Raw genomic sequence first — 21,615 nt, forward strand, 5'->3', positions numbered from 1 at the left:
CTCGTTGAGTGACCACGTTGAAAATTAATCGATTGGCTTGACAAATCAAAGACATTTGAAAAATAATTTATATTTACAGAAGAAACTCAATGACTAAAATCGAAAGAATTAAAATATAATTTTCCTATGTGCATTTGGCGGAGCATTCATTTTGACAATGCTGTAAAAGTCCAATTAGCTTCGCGAGAATGAAAGATGTTGGAATGCGAGTAATAGTTCCCAGATATTTGTAGAAACTAAAGTTATACTGTATATTTGAGACTTTGAAATAAGCCTCGTTTGAAGAAAATAGACTATAGGATGAGTCGGGAGACCACTTCAAATAAATCCATCTAGAATGGAGAGAGAGAGAAAAAGAAAGAGAGAGAGAGATTTAGTGAAAGTATGGGGAAGTTATTTAGCTATTAATATTTTTCCTCAGGCATCGAGAGTCACTCCATTTGCACTTTCTCGCAGCTATTTGGCTTGGCTGAAATTGAGGGAGACCCAAATGTTGGGAAGAGATAACACAATCATCACAGCCGCGGTCCTGCGCTTTGCATCAATGTATTAAACTCAGATTAGCCTCCCCTTTCCCCACACTGCTACCCAACACATTTCATTAGATTGTTGGGAGAGGGAGCGTTTTTGTAAAATGTTGTTATTATTATTATTATTATTATTATTATTATTATTATTATTATTATTATTATTATTAGGCTATTATTAGCCTATAGGTCAGACTTTACAATACATTATTTACAAAAATGTTCACATAATTACTGATTAATACAAACTAACTGTTGTTAATATGCAAGAGATTCTGGTAAATATTCATTGTTCCTTTCTCTGTAGTAATTAATCAAAATATGTTGTAACTGCCCTGCTGTGTAAAGCGTTCCCTGCTATTATTAGTCGAAACGCTAGCTTTAATTAGAATGCACATAAATATGATAAAATTTTGTTAGGCAGTAATGATGGACAGTAACAATGGTGCAAATTAATAGAACAAGTCTGGCGTTTGTATAACCAATCTCTTTTCAAGGTCATCGTCTAATGATGAGACTATGCTGTGAAATATGCTAATCCAGAGATCATGACACCAGCACCCGTTTAGTGTCAACGGCGTTGCCTTGTAAAACATTTGCAGTGTAACTGAATTACATGCTGGTTAACACCAGTCCTGCACTTTGCTGAGGAAATTATTTTCCAAACGTTAACCCGGGATGAAGTTCATACAAAAACCAGGCCTGCACCAAATCCAGGTATTTAATTCGTGGAACGAATCGAATATCGGAAAACGTCGAATCCATGCCCTTCTGTTTTTCCTTACATCTTTGACAGCTTTTCATTTATAAATTCTTAAACTGCTTTCTTTTAATTCGTTTTGGGATAGTTTTGACAGATTGTTTCCGTCTATCATTGATTAAATGTTGTCTGTGGATTGTTTAATATAGGCTGTATTTAGCCTATCTAAATATTTTATCGGATACGACAAAAAGCCGTAACTTGACCTAATGCGTCTAAATAGCGTTGCAGAGTCAGTCTGTACGAATGACATTTGACGTTAATCATTTTTAAATGTCGAAAGATTGCTTTATTCCTCCTGCATCGGAATATTAATATGCAATTATTTCCAACAGTTTTGCTGACCTGTTAACCTGGGGCGGATCCTATATGCAAGTGAAGAGGATTTTGTGTGTTTCAGATGTTTAAGGGAGAGAGAAAAATAGAAAAAGAAAAAAGAGCGAAAAAATAGAAAGTAGGTGCAGAAAATCCGAGGCGTCTGGAGGAAACTGAGAGGCTTATAGTCTTTGATCCCTGGGTGTTTTTTCTTATCGGAAACATTTGTGGTGACACCACGACAATGGCAGTTCATCATATTACAGACTGCCAGTGCTGCTTTCAAGACGGCCTGTCTATTAATTAAAGTAGGGACAAGGAATATCTCAGTGTACATATTAGCCTACTATGCGAATGGCTTTTGGATATCTGCTGTGGGGGGGGTTTTTTTGGGTTAAAGGGACAATCTCCCATTTTCCCACTTCTCACAATTCTTAAGTCCACTGCTGATAACGTGGATTTTTCCCCTTCGCATAAAAAGCAAGCGTATAATCCTTTAATACTCAGTAACTTTATAGATCCAACTTCGTTGTCGCCAGATATAAAATGAAACCAACAAGTTTTCAGTTAAGTCCTGACAATTGCGTATACCTTCAACACACGGGATGTTTTGGGAAATCAAACAATTAGTCAAAAATGCATGACATTCACCGAGATTTGCACTATGCTGTAGAGTGGGGGGCATCCTGTTGGACCAAAAGAACAAAACAACTAGGGAAAACTCCTGCTGACACCAATAAAATTGACCCATTGGCCTCTGGGCTTCCTATGTAATGTCACAAAAGTGTTTTGATGCCCTGCGCTTGCCATCGCTTTAGTGCTGTACGTTTCCCAATATAATTGGAAGAGCACGGGACTCTTGGTGATCCTATATAAAGACTTGGAAGTTTCGTCCAAAGAGACGCTATACCATTCAAGTTAGAAATGGGCAAAGCGGATTGGTTGCGAACCATTTAATTTAGAAAAAAAACAACTGAAACAACGTGTAGCCTATGTAGCATTTAAATATATATATATATAAAATATCAATAATGTATCGAATAAAAACTATTTTTGACTACCAGAGGCTTGTTAAATAAACACATTTCAGGATATATACGGAATAAAGCATACGGAATAAATGGTAGTTTATATAGGCTATGTATGCTTTATTTGCCCCATGGTGTTCAATTTAAAGAAACTAGACTAGCAAACGTTCAACATACAATTCGACTTGTTGATTTTGATCTTATTGTTCGTATCGCTTTCAAACCAGCTTTAATGGCCTCTTTGGGAATACAAATATACTAAAAGAGGAGTTACCAAAGTGGAAGAGGGGGGTTTGAAACAGGGGAATTGCTGCCCACTCCTTTACCATGGAGTGTTCAGTAGCCATTCCTTAATCCTGCTTTCATTTTTGCCGACAAATGCCAAGAATCCTGTCTGGAGACCCAATAGGAGACTGATCAGCTAACAAAAGGGAATCCTTCCACAAAGCAGGAGTGCCAAACGTGGTTCAAGGCACTAATAAATGGACCAAAGGAAAATTAACCTTTTGCTGGTAGATCTTATGTTTAAGTGTTTAAATGCTATCACAAATGAGAAACTGATTCAGTGTTTGTGCAAATGAGAATTTGTTTAGGCAGTGTTTATTCACTGCAGGTGTCCGTGTACAAATATGCTTAATAAATGCTATCATTGTGGGGTCACTGAGTAGACTCCGTGGAGAGTGGTATTGAAAATAAATGTCGAAATATTGGTCATAATTTTTTTTTTTTTTTTTTAAGTTTTAAGACTAAACGTATGTTATATCATGGAGTAAATACAGTTGAAATGCATCTACTTTCTTTCATTTATACTACATAAATAACATTTAAAAGGTGCACATATTTGTCTCTTTCGATGTAATATTTTTCAGGTCTGAAGTCTGTTCTTTTACACTAGTTGTTTTTAGCTGAGCTATAAAACAAAAACTTTTAAATAAAATAGCCTTCTTGTAATTAAGCTGCTCTGACTAAAATCCCATCAAGATTTGCATAATGGAGGACATTAATGATCATCTAGCTCATTAATTATTGTAAGAACAAATCTACCATGTGATGTTTAAGAGTTAAGACTGTGTTTCAAGGTGCACCTTTATCAGTTTCTTTTAAAGAGTCAAGTCCTCCATTCTTCTGTGAATTAACTTTTGTTCCTTCGGCCGTTTGCTTTTTTGTTTGAGCAAAAATTATTCTGGTGTCGATCTGACAGCCCTCTTTCCTGATTTAAAGATAGTCACTTCAAAAGGGATAAAGAAAAGGGAAAAGCCAACCGTCTGTTATTTTGCGTCTTGGGCCTCTCTGCGTTGGCTATTCAGGCAAGTTGATGAACTCCTCCAAAAGTTTATTAAGAGGAGCAAAACAATGGTGTCTAAAGCCTTTAGGCAGCCAAAAGAGACAGTTTATAAACTAGCTGCCATTGTTCCTCAAAGGCAGATGCATGAATACCTTTGAATGGGCTCCCTCAAACTGACACGATCAAAGCTAGACAACAGCATGTTAAAAGGAACTGCCTTTCTTTCTGCTGCCCAGATTTGTATTTTTCCTGCATTAATGTACATCTGCGGTAGGAGGGTCCAAGCTGGGACGAGCTCAATCCCAGTCAATACCCAAACCCACAGCCTTTGGACTGTTTGAAGTAAAGTCCTATGTTCTGCACGCCCTCAGTGGGCTGCAGGTGTCACAAGCCTGAGAGAAATATGGTAATCTAAGAGCAAAAGAAAAGAGTCACCCTCCTTTTGGCGTTTTAAACAGAGCATTTTCCAAGTGAATGACTTGAAATTGCCTGTTTGTAGGGTTTGAATTTTGTCTTAATGCAGGCAATGGGATTTATAGGGCTTCCACGTAAAGGTTTAAAGTTTTCAAAGTTTAGACAGGCAGTGTGTTTAATTTTTCAACTTTTAGTGCCATATTAAATAGTAGCCTACTAAAATATTATTACTAAAATAGCAATAAAATAGGTATATAAACTTAATATAAAGTCAACTAAAATAATTAAAAACAAAACTGTATTGCTTTATTTTCAAATGCTTATTGATCAGACATAAAAAATTCTTTGTGTATGTATTTATTTATTTAGTTTAGATTATTTAAACTGGTTCAGAAGATTGTGACACCTATTGGCAGTGTCTGATGTTTGTCTTATCTGTTTAGCAGAACAGGTTGAGGCAGTCAGATGTTGAAAACAAAGAAAGGGCTAGTTAAAGGAAATATTACATTTATAGTTAAAAAAACAGTACTTTTTTGTTTTATGCTTGTTCATTCGTAACATCTGCTTGTCTTCTCTGTATCATTTTCAAGCAGCCTTTTTACTTGTCCCTTTAAAGAAACATCGTATCATGTTATGTATTCAAGTTCATAATGAGTTATTTATTGAGGAATTTATTGAAAGTTGAAGAAGCATGCATTGCTTTCTTTCTGGCAAGAGAAGTATTAATTGCATTCTCCTCCAGTCCACAATGTCAACTCTGTTTAGACATGAATAAAAGCAATTTAGTTTTGGCTGAAAATGTACTTGTTCCTGAATGGCTTTTACATTGCCAGCTCAAAAAACAAGTCTTTCAGAAACCGAGTATGTGTACAAACAAGCAATTTCCATGGTTTCATCATTACTGCCCTAATTTGAACAAGTTACACTGATGATTAGCTGTAGTTGTTTTAGTGTTTTGTGCATTTGTGTTTGATTGTTAAGATGTTACAGAATTGATAGCGAAAATTTATTTAAGCCTTCGCTGCAGAACTTTGTTTGGTAACACTTTAGAATAGGGAACACATTCACTAACTAAGAGTTTAAACTGCTAATTTGCTGCTTATTAATAGTTAGTAAGGTAGTTGTTAAATGTAGGTATGAGGTGTAAACAGGACATAAAATATGGTCATGCAGAATAAAGCAACAATATGTGATTTATAAGTACTAATAAACAGCCAATATGCTAGTAATATGCATGTTAATAAGCAACAAGTTTATAGTGGGACTTGGTCCTTAAAATAAAGTGTTATCAACTATGATTGTTCACAGGGTGTTCTCAAGATTCTGTCCAGTATTGTTGACTAAAGAAGCATGGCCATTTAATAGGTAATTCATGGTGGAAGTTAGATTTTCAGTCTGCAAAGACCACGATTAGGTATAACAGGTGGCATTTCCATAATATGCTAAAATGTGAAGAGCAAAATAAAGATTCTGTCCAGTATTGTTGACTAAAGAAGCATGGCCATTTAATAGGTAACAGTAATTAAGTGAGGAGGGCAATTGCGCCCCATCAGTCCTATGATTAGTGCCGAACAACTTGGTCAAATGGCTTAAAAATCACCATCAGCCCACGCTTCTTATGGCCATAAAATTTCCTATTTTATGCTCTTTAGCAGCCTCACCCCGAGATTCTTCATTAGCTTTATTTATGTGTGTGTTTTGCACTTGCACAAAGACAATAAACATGTTCCTAGAGTGTTGCAAATCAGAAATTTGCTCAGATTTTTTCCACCAACTTAAATGTTGAATGTGCCGGGCAGTGTGAGAGCTGCAGAGGGGCCAGGCAGCTGTGAGGGAGTCTATCCTGCTCCCCTCTCCCCACGCAGGCTTCAAACAGGGCACTTGTCGTACATTTTTAACTAATGGGCTTATTTATGCAGCCATTGTCAGTTTCTCTTCAGGCTACTCTTTCCACATTGACTTTTTTTCTCTCACCCTGCAGTATACAAAAGCAAGTGCTGCTCACATTTTTTTTTTTTTTTTTTTTCATCTGTTGATATGAGATTTGTTATTTAAAAACTAGTGGTCTGGTTGCAACATTGAGTTATTACAGCCTCCATTAAATTGTGTTTACCGTGTTGGCACGTAAAGACATCATGCACCTCATGTATGTTATAGGGTCTGCATTTTGACAGAGTGCTCAAAGAAAAGCTTTTATCTTCTTTAAGAAGCACTACTGCATGTGTGCATTTCAAATCACTTTTTTTTCATCTCTGATTATTTATCTGCTTTTCTTTTGGAAGTAAGATTATGCCTTTTTATTATTATTTATTTTCACTTTTGCCATTTGTATTTAAGCCCTAGGCTGTCCACTTAAAGCTCACATTGATATATTAAGATTTATTTCCCATAAGCTAAGTCAGTGGTAAAATTGACATTCTGCATTTTTTTGTTTATGCAACTGTTTTATCTTGAGAAGAGACACACGCCACCGCTGTGGGAAAAGCGGATAAAGGCTTTGCATTTAATAAATGGTAGTTTGCTAAGACATAAAGCCATGATAACACAAACATCTTTGTGAGGATGGAATTAAGTTCATCTGCAGTTTTAACCCCTAGTATTTACAGGCAAGGCCTCACATGGAGAAGCATAACGTTTTCTGCAAATTTACGTTATTGCACTTACGCAAGGAAACTTTTATCTGAGGCCAATGTGTCCACCTTTGACACAACGACTAGACAATGGATATTAACAATGGCATTTTGTGTCAGAGCTGCTTGTAATCTCTATTATGTGGAGCATTTAAAAGGATACTGAAAAATGAAAATGTATTTACTCACCCTCAACTCATTTAAACCTGTATGTTTTTCTTGTTTTCGGTGCAACACAAAATAAAATATTTTTAAGAATGTTTCAGGTGTTTTTACTCATACATTGAAAGAAAATGCACCAAATATGATATCGTAACCTACTGACTTTAATTGTTTGGAGAAAACATCTTCTTTTGTGTTTCGCAGAATAAAGAAACTCACGTGCACTAATTGATTTTTCAAAGTTGCAAGAAAAACAATACTTTTTTAATATTTAATTCAAATGTGTTACTTGCCCTTTCTTTGTAATTATTTGTGAACTTTACAAGTGACCAAGTAAAACAATTTTTATCATTTGGTGATAATACACAATATAAGCACAAAATTAATTTACTCATTCTCATCCCTTTACTCGGGGTAAAGGGATGAGAATGAGTAAATTAATTTTGTGCTTATATTGTATATTATGTGGGGCAGGTAAAATCTTACATACAGACTCTTGTTCCAACTAAAATGCGCTGAAGGTTGAGGTATGCTCGTGTCTTTTTTTTCCCCTCTGACACACACATTATAGTTTAATAAGCTATAGGCATGCTAGTTTAAATGGCTGATTTTGCCATCTGTCTCACCTTTTAGATATTTGATTAAGTTCCACGGTGCTGATTGCTTTTGACCTCAATTAGTGAGATCTCAATCCCAGGAAATGAAAACTCGGTACTAAAAGAAAGAATGAGGTGGGAAGTAAATGGACACCTGCCTTTCAGTTTCTCACAGCAAGAAACTGAATTAGAGCTCTCTCCCTCTTTCCATTGACCAAGTTAAGTCAGCACTTCCCAGCAAATCGACTGCGCTGCACATATCTTTAAAGAACCCCCCCCAGACCAATTGCCTAAAGATATTTTAAGAACCATTTCGAAGTTGTTCTTAAATAGCAGTGCAGCGAAATTCAGCTAATACAGCAGAACTGATGTGATCTTCACATTCATGTTCTGTGCGGATCTGATAACTTCAGCAAAACATGATTTCTTTAACGTAATGTCCAAAGTAGGTCTTATTATCCTAACCAGTTCTGTCTCCTCCGTTCTTTAACTATCTGTCAATAGTTATAGTTTCATTGTCAAACCTCTTTTTTAGTCACCACATTCCAGAGCATTTGAAACCCAAGAGACACAAGCCATCCTTAGAGTGTCCCTCTCGCTGTCTCTCTGCACTGCCGCCCACTTTTCCCTGGCATTAAATGGATTCATATTCAGGCAGCATTTTCCAGTGGCGCTTAGGCACAGAGAGTCAATATGTCAGCATTTATTGATGCCCCACAGAGCTGCACAGGGTTGTCAGGCCTCTTTTCAGGCTTAAATGGCCCCCTAAGGTGCGTCTTCTATTGGGCCTGAAAGGCCATGGAGGCCCCCGAGTCTCTCTGTTGTTTAAGGTGAGCACACTCTCACACAGGCACGGCAGACAAAAAGCCCACTGAGCCTTCATGCACATGACAAGACCTATAAAAGAGCATCACCCATCACCTCTCCTTCACATCTTCAATCACTTTCTCTCAAATGTTTTTGAATGCTACAAAAAGAATGGAGGGCTAATTGTTTGTTGTGGGAGCCAAAATTACAGCGCTTTCCCTCCTTTTCCCTCCTTCAACGGTGTTCTTTTATCCCAATGAAAGAAATTAATGAACATGGAGCAGAAAGCTGAGAAATCTAAACTGAACGTGTTTTAGAACAGGACCGTTGTGTTTTGATTTTGTATGTAGCATTTGGTTTAATTTGAAAACAAATCTGTAATCGTTCGATGCATTATGGTTAACAGTCTTTTTGTTGAATGGTGAATTATAAAAGCTAATAAGTTTTAGCACCAGTTTTTCAGCATTGTCGGTATTTGTTTTATTGATCTTTGGAATAACCCTAATTAATTACTAGCATCACTATTACATTTGCTTATACTTATGTTAATGGGTCTGTTAAAATCCCTAACCATAGATGTTAAACATTAGCGCACAACACACATACAAAAATCAAAAAAAATAATAATGCCCAATAAATAAAAACAACATTAAAAATTAAGGATAAGTCTGAGTCACATATTAAAACTTTAAAAATACCCCAGTCATATATACAACCTACAGTATTTTGGAGACTTTTGTGTGCCATATTTTGACTTTGAAAATCCCCCTATTAAATAGTGTTCATATTTAAATTTGGGTAATTGCACTTCTTGTGCTGTTCAGGGTGTCATATTTAAAGGTGATAAATTAAACCATTAAACCAAACTACAATTTGAAAAAAAGATATTTAAAGTTCTTTATTGGCATCTATGTTTCCATGAAGAACCTTTAACATCCATGGAATCTTTCCATTCCACAAGGTTCTCTATAGTGAAAAAAGTTTCTTTAAATTTTTAAAATGTCACATTAAAAATAAATGGTTTTTAAAAACTTATGACTTGAAGGTTTTTAGGGGAACCAAAAATGGTTCTTCTATGGCATCGCCGCAAACCCCCCTTTTGTAAGCTTTATTTTTTAAGAGTATAGTGAAATCTGTAATTGAAAATAAATGTGTACAATTATCCATTTTATTTTATTCATATAGCCAGAGTGTGTAGACATGTTTGAATGAGTGTTAATTTATTGACAGTTTGAATGATGGTCTAAACAAGTAATAATAATGGGATATTCACTGCTGTACCTTTACTGTTATTATCAATCTAGACTCTCACAGATGAGTCCATATGTCGGAAAACAAGGAGGCCAGTTGTGTGCCTCAGTGAATACCGGACCTAACCTGAGTATAATTTTGTTTTGAGAGCCAACTCTGATGAAGGCAAATGTGTAAATGTTTGCTACCGTGCTAAGCTTGGTGGAATGTGCAGCTGTGGACGAGCACTTTACCCCAGGCCCTTTAGCTCTTTACTTAGAGACTGTGGCAGGAAAGGTTAGGGGGAGAGAGAGCGAGAATGAGGGAATGAAAATAAAAAGACAACTGAAAGGAGAAAGAGGTCTAAGTGTGGCAGTGATGATGAATATCCCATCTGCTCACAGATTCATTGGTGATGGAAGTGGTCTGAAGGCTTATGTTGGGTGGTCATGACTCCTCTTTGGCCTTAGTTGCTCCTCACCCGTAGCGGTTAATCACTGTCCAATGTCTAACCGCTCTTGGAGAGTTTACGCCCAGCTGTCATCAAAAAGCTGAGTCAGGTTGGCTGCATGAAGCAGATCTATGTGAATCAGTTTGAAAGTGTTACAGCGACTCTTCTGGTTCAGGTTCACCAAAAAAGGAATTTTGAAAGGGCTTTCAATAAAACCCATAGTCAAGATATATTAGGCCAATTCTCTTCTGATTAACTGCCTTTGATGTGTAAGTGCTACAAATCAGGTTGATCCCATGGGGCACGGTCACTCTTAATAACTGTCGGGATGCAAGGAGACAATTTTAAGTTCGTAAAATAATAGGATTTGGGACGCAATACTTGTCAGAGTTTGTTTGAAAGAAAACATCGCTCATTCGCTGTCAGATTATCTTGTTCAGTTCAGAGTTTGTTTGTTTTTTTGCATCCTTTTTGCTTGAAACATATCAAATTGAATAATACCACAAACCCTGGAGGACTATATGGATAAAGGAATACAAATCACAGGGAATTTTTTAATTAATCCCACATTTTAAGGTTAATTTTTTTTTCTATCGGTGTCCCTTCAATTTTTTCATAGATTTAAGGAGGGTCGTCTTATTGTACTTGGAATGTTCCTGTTCTTTTCTGATTAGTGGTTTGGCAAAGACCTCTTTTGATTTTTAAAACCCAGTTTTTGCTGTATTCACCTTTATTCAAAAGCTCTTGCTGCTGTCTGCTCCAGGCCATCTCTGACAAAATGCATCATACTCCGTTATATTTATGCCACAGCACATTCGACAGATTTGGGGACTTGCCATGGTTGCATCCATGTGATGGGACCCAGCATGTCAATCGTTGGATCTCGCAGAGACAAAGATGAGGTCCAGGTTTAGACGCATATCTGCATCAGCGTCTGTTTCATTTCCATAATCCTGTCCTCATTATGCAGTGTTAGGAGAGCGGGAGATGCTGACCTTTAGTAGGAGAGTGCTGTCAAACTTATTGTTGTTTTATCAGTCTCTGCAGGGCTTGTGGGTTGTCTGTTATGGCAGCTAAATGACATCGTAATTGTTGTGACAAGGGCAGAATGGGATGTGGCAGAATACTCATCAGTCATGCAGGCGCAACTGCATCAAGCTTGTAGCCTTTCAAATTGTGTTTCTTAGATTTGTCCGTCTGATATTCATTGTCTGAAGGTAAGATCACTTGTCTCAAAACAAATTTTCGATATTTGTGGCAGGATATACACTCTTCAAATGTTTGGGGTCTGTTAATGTTTTTTAAAAAGTCTCTTATGCTCACCAAGACTGCATTTATTTGATTGAAAATATAGTAAAAACAGTAAAAAATTTCTTCAATTTAAAATAATTGATTTCTAATTTAACATGTTTTAAAATGTAATTTATTCTTGTGATATTCATCTTTACTTTAATCTTCAGTGTCACATGATCCTTCAGAAATCATTCTAATATGCTGATTTGCAGCTCAAGAAATATTTCTTACTATCAATGTTGAAAACAGCTGTGCTGCTTAATATTTTTTTGGAAAGTGTGATGCATTTTTTCATTAATAGAAAGCATTTATTTGAAATAAATATAACTTTATAAATGTCTTTACGATAACTTTTCATCAATTTAATTATTATTATTATTATTATTTATTTAAATCATCTTATTAATCCCAATCTTTTGAACGGTAGTTTGATCCTTCATTCACTCTCATTGCTTTCCAAACCTTTATGACTTTCTTTCTTCTGTTGAAAAATTTTTTTTTGGAGTTTTGGAATTGGGGTAAATTTTGGGTGAGCTATCCCTTCGATGTCTAGCAGCTGGTAGGGAAGAACAAATAAATTCCATGTTGTGTCTTTAATAAAAGTGATGGCCACCTTTTGGAAAAACAATCAGTATAGATCACTGCACTGGCCTCAAGTGGTCGTCATGGTGAGTCAAAAGTAAATCACTTTGTCACAAGCTCTCAAACACCAACAAAGGGATTTAAAGAACATGAGTTCAAATATAAATGTACACTTGAGTATGTTTTTAGCAGAATGTTGGGATGAGGGGAGAATGTTGGCAAAATGAATCTTAAAAGAAAAGGCAAAGGAATTGATTTAATTAATGCGGCCTCATGTCCTACGGCCATGTGTAATCCGTCGAGAATTCCTGAGCGTGAGCTCTAGGAGACAAAAAGACATCTACCAGAGGACTCCTCAAGTGGCCTGTAATGAGAACCTCCCTGTAATCCCATAATTCCTTGTTTAATTAAAAGACAGAGTTGGCCTGGATTCGAAGCCACTTTGATGGCTCTTTCATTGTTTGTGCTTTTGTTTGGAGGCTATTTTTGGGACGTTCTGTCCAACTGTCCAACAAACAAATAGAGATGTGCAAACTTATTGATTCTGTAATCTGGTGTTGCCGTTGGTTAGCTTTTGTTGTTGTGACCAAACCAATGTCAGACGACCGTGGCAAAGTAAAAACATATTTTTACATACATTTTTTTAAAATTAGAACTTTCCAACAAATAAAATCATTTGAACTCAAACTAGGGAAAAAGCCAAATGTTAAGAGTTTGCGTAAGCATTTCTATCTCTCAAACTCGCCTCATTGCTGTCCCCTATGGTGAGGAATGGGAGTGAACAGATCTGCTGTTGTCGACAAGATTAAATATCATTGAATTACTTCTCAGATCCATCTTTTGTTTCCTGAAAAAACAGTTCTTACTGTACTGTACTAGTAAAAAGCAGATGTTTAGGGTGTAGAATGTATGTTCTGTAGGTGCGTCTCAATCAGCTCCATAGCTCCTGAGCTCGTGAATCAGTAGATCATGTAAACGGTCACTGGTAAGTTCCCTGACTCACTGCACGTTGGGACAGTGATCACTCGAATTCCAGTGACATGATTGCGTACAAAGTCAATGGACAACATGGTAGAACATCATCACTGGAATTAATAAACAACAGGCAGGACCGATCTCTTTTTGATTTCATTTTTATTCTCTTTAAACACATCATTCTGTTACATGTTCTTACAACATTTCAGCCGAATATTAATTCTAAATGTTAATTAGATGTGTTCATTACCTGTCTACTGATGTGTGTTTATGTTGAAATATACTACAAAACAGGTTGTCTTATCAAACCTTCTATCGCATGTCATTATATTTATAGAGTGGCCTCGTGTGGTTTATGTTTTGCACTTCATAGATGTGACGTTATTTCCGGTAAGGGAGCATAGTGAGCACCGATGCTCCCTTGTTTTTGCGGTGCATTGTGGGTTTTTTCAAGGAGCGAATGTTCCAGTGCACTGGAAGGATTTTGTGATTGAGACAGTCCTTAAAATGGCCAACTCCCTTATCAGTGCCCTTACTACTGAACAAGGGAGCTGATTGAGACGCACCCTGTGTTAGTGTTTTTGCAGCAATGCCATAGAGCAACCATTTTGGGTTCCTCAAAGTACCTTTCAGTGAACAGCCTTCAACAGAACCATTATTTTTCTTGGGTTCCTCAAAGGACCTTTCAGTGAACAGCCTTCAACAGAACCATTATTTTTCATAGTTTTTAAGAAATTTGCACCATTTCCCACTATAAAGAACCTTTTGTGCTATGGAAAGGTTCTATGTGTGTTAAAGGTTCTTCATGGAACCATCAGTGTCAATAAAGAATCTTTATTTTACAAATGCAGTGTCAAAGATAGATCTTGAGATTTTAAGAATCAGTATCAGGATCTTTTTATTTTTTTTTTATGGAGATTGCAGTTAAGTGGGGGGAAAAACATATATTTACCCAGCCCTGACATATAAGAAAAGGCAGAGCGCACCCCACTCGTCTCTTCTATAATCAGCCCTGTTCAGAGGGGCCAGTCTTGGAAGCCCACACCAGCATTAGCCAATAAGAAGCCAGGGCTCAGCCATCACTAATGTAGAATTTCTTCAATTTAGCGGGAAGTCATGGCCTGGATTAAGGCCAGTGTCTGCAGAGCTAGGCCCCCAATGCTGCTGAAGGGATTTTCAAGGATCAGCCCAGTGCCAGCCAAACTGGAAATAAATAAGGAATCAACTCAAATGAAATGATAAAAATGGGCTATAAGATCTTCCCTGTCTTATATGGAAATGTTCTTGATGTGACAAAAGAATGTGACATAGGTAGATCTTTTTGAATCTCTATTGTTATTTTGTTTTCAGCATATTTGTCAATCTTTCATGTTTACACTCATTAATATTAATGTTTTCTACAATTATTTGAAAAGTTATCAGCAACGTGCATACGCACCTGTATAAAGGTCACTGTTCCGCACAGCATGTATAAGCTAATGTGTCATTTTCGTTTCATCACTGAGCTACTCAGCTTGAATTGCCACCCACACACCTCTGGTTTGCATCAGATCAGATTTGAACTTATTGTTTCTCATCTTTTTTTCAGCTAACCACTAAACAGTAATGCTGCACTTGACATGCCTCTATTTGACAGATAATCCACCGCCTCTATTTTGAAGACGGCAAGATTGCAAATGGCATTTAATGAAATAAACTTGAATTATTTGCAAAGTGCCAGTTTTGCTTCATTTTAGCACAGAATACTGGTACGAGGATCGCTAAGGTGGTCTTTATTTTGATTAACTCCCCCCACTTTTCCCTTTATAGCCTCGGGGCGAGCTGGGATGTGCACTGATGTGGGATTGTATTTACAAGAGCTTCGCTTATATAAATAGCTATGCATTGAAATAATATTTGCTTGAAAGCCACATGAATCCGTCTCACTTCACCGTGCCGCCATCCATCTGTTTTTTGGGTCCACATTTTCATTTAAACACATTATATCAATATGATGACAGCATTCATGACCAGAGAGCTTTCTGGTAAGTGCGTGACTTTTATAGTGCCATACACGACTCACTCAGTTCTTTTATTCTCTGTCCTCTATGACAGGTCGAATAGATGATGGCTCGGATGTGGAGTCTGAACCAGACCTACCCTTGAAGAGAAAGCAGAGGCGCAGTCGGACCACCTTCACAGCTGAGCAGCTGGAAGAGCTGGAGAAGGCCTTTGAAAGGACACACTACCCAGACATCTACACCAGAGAGGAACTAGCCCAGAGAACCAAGCTCACTGAGGCCAGAGTACAGGTACGACACTGCCAAATACTAAAGCAGTTACTGCAGTTGCTAGATATATGCATGGTTTGAAAATGTGTTTTATTGAATCAAGAGCCTTTATCTTCATTATTCTGTATATAAAACATAAAGGGATAGTTCACCTAAAAATGAGATTCGTCATAATTTACTCACCCTCATGTCATTCCAAACTTATGAACACACATAGTGTAAAACTGAAGTCAAATGGGTCCAGTGTTGTTTGAAGCCTGCTTAGATTTAAATATCTTCTTTTGAAGAAAGTCATTCAGGTTCGAAATTAAATAAAATTAAATAAATAACAAAAAAAAAAAATTATTTTTGGGGCGAACTATCCCTTTAATTGTGCTCATCTACGAAGTTTACTTATGAAAGGATGGTACTTGTAAGACTGATGCTCTCAGTTGGAGATGTAGATGGCACAATGAGAGCCCAGTAAGAGTTCAGCTATGTGCTTTAAGGTCTATAGAGCTCTAAAGTGTCACTAGATCTGCTGGACTAAGGTCCTCTGATTGATGACGCGTGTAACAATGCAACTGCTCATCTCAAAGAAAGTGCTAGAAAAACACAGCAGGCCTCTTCCTGTCAGCCGTATCGGAGAGAAACATGATCAGGTGGCTAATATGGCGCTACTTCTGTCAAAGCTGGCATGAAATGAAAATGCACCTGATCTGTTTTGAACAACTTATCCATGCATGTTTTGTTTTAATTTTGTTTTACTTAATTTTTAGTCAAAATGTCATAGCTTGATCTTCCAGTGAAATGACAGACAATATAACAAACGAAAAGTACGTTTACATGCACCGTTTTACTTGAGCAGCTCATAATCGAGTTACAATCTTCCATCAAAATATACGCCACAATGCATAACTGAATATCTAAAGGATTAAAAACATGTTTTGTGTCACTTCTGACTTTTGTAGCATTCACACGACTCTGAGACTTGTAGTTGCAGAAACCACACTGGTACGATTTCTGTTGGACCAATGCATTTACATCATGAATTGCTTGTTTTAGTCTTACTGAATTTGAACTTTTAAAGTGCATGTAAATGTACTTGTTGTTGCAAAACATTTATGCACAAGGGCTCTGGCTCCTCCCACCACTGGTCTTGACAGCTTGTCGACCATGCGGATAGTTGAAACAATGAGTGGGGGAAAATACAGTAGAGTTATGGCAGCAGCTGTTGGGAGCAAAGGGAGGGGGATAAAAAGAACAAGAGTGCATTCCTGATGGATTTATCACTTCAGCTTTTGGCTGGGATCTTTTCTTCCCACCACTTTCAAGCCCACCATTGCTTCTTGTAAAATTTGCTGCTTATCAGAGAGCATCCCACACACTCTCTAGGGAACCCCTCACCACCAGTTACATTAATCAATCAAGAACTTGTAAAAAATATGACCATTCACCGTGGCCCTGCTGATGGCTTCACCTCTGAAATAGTATGGGCTTGTGGTCTTCATATGTTAATGTTCTGAATATTCATTAATGTAGTGCTGTGTAGTGAAATGGTATGTAAGTTCAATCTGTCTTGGTTTTTTAATTTGTTTTAATAAGTAAACACTGTTTGTTAGATGTTCACAAGCTGCCTAAATGACATCACTGCATAATTGAAATGCAGCTGTCTTTCACTTTTTCCTCCTTAGCCACTTTTTAGTGGGCTAAATTGGCTTCACCACCTTTCGACTTGCCAAATGTCATACTCTTTCTGTGATTCAACCACTTAATAAAGCTGTAGATCCTTTATTTTGCTTTGTTTTACTTAGCAGCATTTGTATTCATGATTTTTGTTTAAAATGTGAATTTGTATTTTACAAATATTGTTGGCTCTTCGACAAATCACTTTGGATAAAAGCATCTGCTAAATGCATAAATGTAAATCAATCAAACGTTTGTGCCCAGAAAAAATTTAAATGTAAATGACCCGTAGTGGCCTTGTGGCGGGCTTTTTAGCAAATAGAAGATCTCTTGCTGACAGTGTCAGAGATCCTGCTGATTATTTTCTGCCATGTCAGTGATTCGGCTCTCCATGAAAGGAGCCCCATGGGACATTTGGCCCTTTTGTGCATTTATGGTGACTGATGCTAATTAACCCTAACCCTAACCCTAAACAAAAAAAACATTACAACACCTCACACCTATATATAACACACCAAAAATATATTTAAAAAAAGATGATAATGCAATCATCTTTTGCTGTCAAATGTTTGGCGCCATGTTGGATGGAAAGTCCAGATCATTCAGAGATCATATGAAACCACCACATCCTCAATATCTTGGCCCAACAGCTCATGTTTTGTTTTCTCAACCCTGTCACAGCCCAGCAGTTGGTTCTTGAGAGGCTATGCAGATGATGTGTAATGATCTCTGGCTCGAGATAGCTCACATGGAGATGCCAGGGCTCTGGGATCATTGCTTTTGTGGAGGGGAAGGTGTCTGACCCTATTGGCTTTTGGCAGACCCCGCGGCCTCAGTGTCAACTCACTTGAGTGCAGCTGCGCTGACACAGTATCCAGATGTCTGAGAGAGAGAGAAACTGGTAGAGAGGGAGGGAGCGTTCCTGCTGCCAAAGAGAGGAAGTCAGACATGGATCAGTGAGGATGTCAAAGGCATTCATTTATGTATTTGGTGCTTTTCTATTAAGTGTTTTCAGTCTGCCACTGTGGTTATTTTTAACCACAGACACTTTATTCATGCTTCCACTGTTTTACTGCTCCTCATGGCAAATCAGAGGAAGTGATCCATATCTAACTAAGTGCTTCCAGGTCTTAGAGCACTGCTGCCTGTCTTTCTGTCTGGTTCACTGCATTTTGTAAGACCAGAGGGAGAAACAAAAAATTTCATAAGCAGTGGCAGTTATGTCACTTCAAACTCAGTTAGACAAGAAATCTTTGTGATGTGTTCATGAATCAGGTTTGAGGTTGTGGTATGAGCACTCTGAAATATGAGGAGAGGACAGGCAGAAGGAGGGAAAAACCTAGACACACTACATTATTACAATGAAAACTTCCTGTATTTTTTAGATTATATTATGAATAATGAATTATACTTGATACTTTAACCTAATTTTGACATACACTACTGTTCAAAATGTGAATAGAAATGCTTACAATGTTGTAAAAATCTGGAAACAAGACTTCCAGGGCACAAATGTCAGCCCCCTGATGTGGAGTCATATCATATGCGTTGTGATTGATCTTTGCAAAATCTGGAACCAATAATTCTGTACTTATGCTCCTGGCTCACAAATACAGGATTTCATTGAACAGATAAAACAAATATGTGAATACAAGTATCATATGGATTTTTTACATGCATATATTTATGTTTATGCATAATGATTATTATAAAAGTTAGAAAGAGATGCATGGCCATGGACTTAACAGTGTTCTAAAATTTTACATCTGGGTGAGGTAAAATATGAATTTTGCAGATGTTTCTGCAGGAAAGATGCCTCATTTTAGAGAATTTTGCCACACTGTTACCTTCAAGGTCCAGTCCAGCTGGTATCGACCCTCCATCCTAACCCTTCCTGTCCCACTGCCCATAGAGTTTCCCACAACCCCTGTATGGAGCCACTGAGATTGATGTCTGCCTTTTTTATGCCTCTCAGCCACTGTTATGTTCTTTTTTGCTGTGAAATTCAATCACGTTATCCAGGTTTTACTCCTCATCTTCCTGTCTGCTCACCAACAGCCCTGCGCATGGCAAACGGTAATCCTAGGAAGACATATAACCATTGTCGTCCAAGAGAGATGGCGTAAAAGAAAGTGAGAGGAAAAGATACGATGGGCTGGATGATTGATATTGGATGAGAGTGCGAGATACTGGCCAAAAGTGGAATGTGCAGTCGTGACACAGTCTACAATCAGATTTGTCTTCCATTTACCTTCCTTCCTTTTGTCTCTCCTGCTCCCCCTGTTCACTTGGAGATTGAGAGTGTATTGAATTGAATTTTTCGACTTCCATTCCCTCCGAACTGAATGTAATCAAACAACAGCTCCTTCAGCCACACTCCACGAAATCTCCTCTCTTAAATGTTTCGGGAAGTTCACTTTTAAGGAAATTATTTGAACTCTTTCAGAAATACGAAATGAGTCGCCATCTCAGTTGGGCAGTGTGCTTTGTGTCTCAGCTCGAGCTGGGAAATGAGAAGAGTGGGGAATTAGAGGGAGCAGCAGAGAGAAAATCCCTGCTCAAGGTGCCTTTGCCATCGGGTTCCAGAATGGCGCATTCAGAAGCCCCAGCTCGTAGCAAGCCTCTTAGGAGATCCATTGAGTATAGGGCGGCAGGCACTCTAGCATCTAACACTGAGATACATGCCTTCTAATGCCTTGTGCTACTCTCCAGTTCTTGCTAATACCAGAAACCATCCTAAACTAAGACATGTAAAGTAATGGGGCTCGCGTCCGCGGGACTAGTGGTTTTATGGGAAATGTCGTTGATGCATGGCACTGATGAAAGAGCAGTGTGGGATGGTTGAGTACTGTTAACTTATATTTCAATGAAACAGATTTTTATTGGCATGATTTATTAATTAATACAGAAAAAAGAAAGTTAAATTCTTGAAGTTTAAAAAAATCCAGTTGTCTAACCTAATATTGAATATACAGTAATCTAACCTAATACTGTGGTAAGTATGGGTGTTGGGAATGTGTTTTTCCAAGGTAGTTACTAATTGTGTGTAATTAGTTCCCTGGTGTGTTAATAAAAGTAATTATATAGGTCTTATAGGTGTTTCCAGAGTCTTATAGGTGTTTCCTTGTTTTTGTTTGGATATGGGAATGGAATATGAAGTTTTTCAAGGAATGTCATAATTGGTGCTTCTGTCTGGGAATTTAAAAAAGAACTATATTTTATTTTATTTTATTTTATTTTATTTTATTTATTTATTTATTTTTAATTGCATTTATAAAAAAAAAATCTTGGTGTAGTATACTGTTCTTTATGGCCCACTTGATTTTTAGATTTTATGAAAAATAATCAGACTTTTTATCTTTCTTTGTCACTTTGTGTACAAAGATTGAAGGGGAGCCTGGGAGGATAAAAGCAAGAGGCAGAGAAAGAGTGTGTACTCATACAGTATGTCTACGCCAGCCCCTTGATCAATGCCTAGGCTGAAAGCATCATTCTTGAGGAGCTGTTTAAAAAGGGACGCCCTCTCTTTGTGGTCTGATTCACTAAAGGGCCATTGTCCCCCTCTTTCACTTCCACTCACAATGGTGGGGACCATTTGAAAAACAACAGTAGATTAACTGCACTGCCAGTGTATTAAAGTCTGAAGAATGGCCCCTCTGAGGCATAGATCAATGTCATTCACTCTTTTCGCCTCGGCCCCAGAGAGATGCAGGTTACTGGCCGTGCTCCCCTTTCAATGAGTCACATTAGAATGAAACTTGGAAAATGTGTCTTAATGTGGCAGAGGCATTTCATTCTTTTTTCTTTCTTTCTTTCTTTCCTTTTTTTGCCTTCTTGCTTTCTTTAAAAATATCCCTTAAATACAACAAAAATATCTCTATATAAAAACACATTTTCTACATTAGAAAAATATCTATATATATTTCCGCTCATTATAAGATTCAAATATATATATATTTCCGCTCATTATAAGATTCAAATTACTTTTGCCATCATCTAGCACTAACTTTATAAGATTCAAATTACTTTTGCCATCATCTAGCACTAACTTTTAAACTAAATTTTAAAGGGATAGATTATGGCAAATATTTATCTCTTGAGGTGGACTCTCATATTCTGACTGACTGGCAGGTGAGCATTGAAACTGTTTAATGCACAGGTAATTCCAAGTCAATTTAATCACCATTCTCTATTAATGCATTGCTTTCATTGACACACACACAGACACACACACATCGCATACACACACACAGAGAGAGATCAGAGATCGCACTGGACACATATAGAATCATTCAGGAGCACAGAAACTTATTGTCAACACACCCCGCAACATTTATCAATAAAATGGCTTAGATATGGAATCACTGCATTATATTTCTTAGCAAAGAGGAGATAAAAACGCTATTTAAGTAACTAAACTCATTATTTGTAGAGAGAGATGCTCAGACAGGTAACTCACACACACAACTGTCATCTCTCTCTCTCTCTTTTCTCTCTCGATTGATAATTAATTTAAATAAATGTTATAATTCATTCTTTCAAATAAATGTGATCTTACCACACTACTTCATGTCTGTGTCTGATTTGAAGTGGGGAGAATGCAAGAGCTATACCGAGCCATAACT

At 37.4% G+C, this 21,615-nt stretch overlaps 1 protein-coding gene across 3 annotated transcripts in view; it reads left to right on the plus strand.

The window, feature by feature from the left end:
• The window catches only part of LOC109098460 (paired box protein Pax-7-like), a 49,702-nt gene that overhangs the window by 5,284 nt on the left and 22,803 nt on the right, over positions 1-21,615 (plus strand). For all 3 annotated transcript variants that reach the window (XM_042713057.1, XM_042713056.1, XM_042713058.1), the window contains exon 5: positions 15,150-15,346. In XM_042713057.1, coding sequence (XP_042568991.1) covers positions 15,150-15,346 — 197 coding nt within the window. The remainder of the gene's footprint in view (positions 1-15,149; positions 15,347-21,615) is intronic.

The sequence above is a fragment of the Cyprinus carpio genome, chromosome A23 (genome assembly GCF_018340385.1).
Source record: "Cyprinus carpio isolate SPL01 chromosome A23, ASM1834038v1, whole genome shotgun sequence".
NCBI classification, from domain to species: domain Eukaryota; kingdom Metazoa; phylum Chordata; class Actinopteri; order Cypriniformes; family Cyprinidae; genus Cyprinus; species Cyprinus carpio.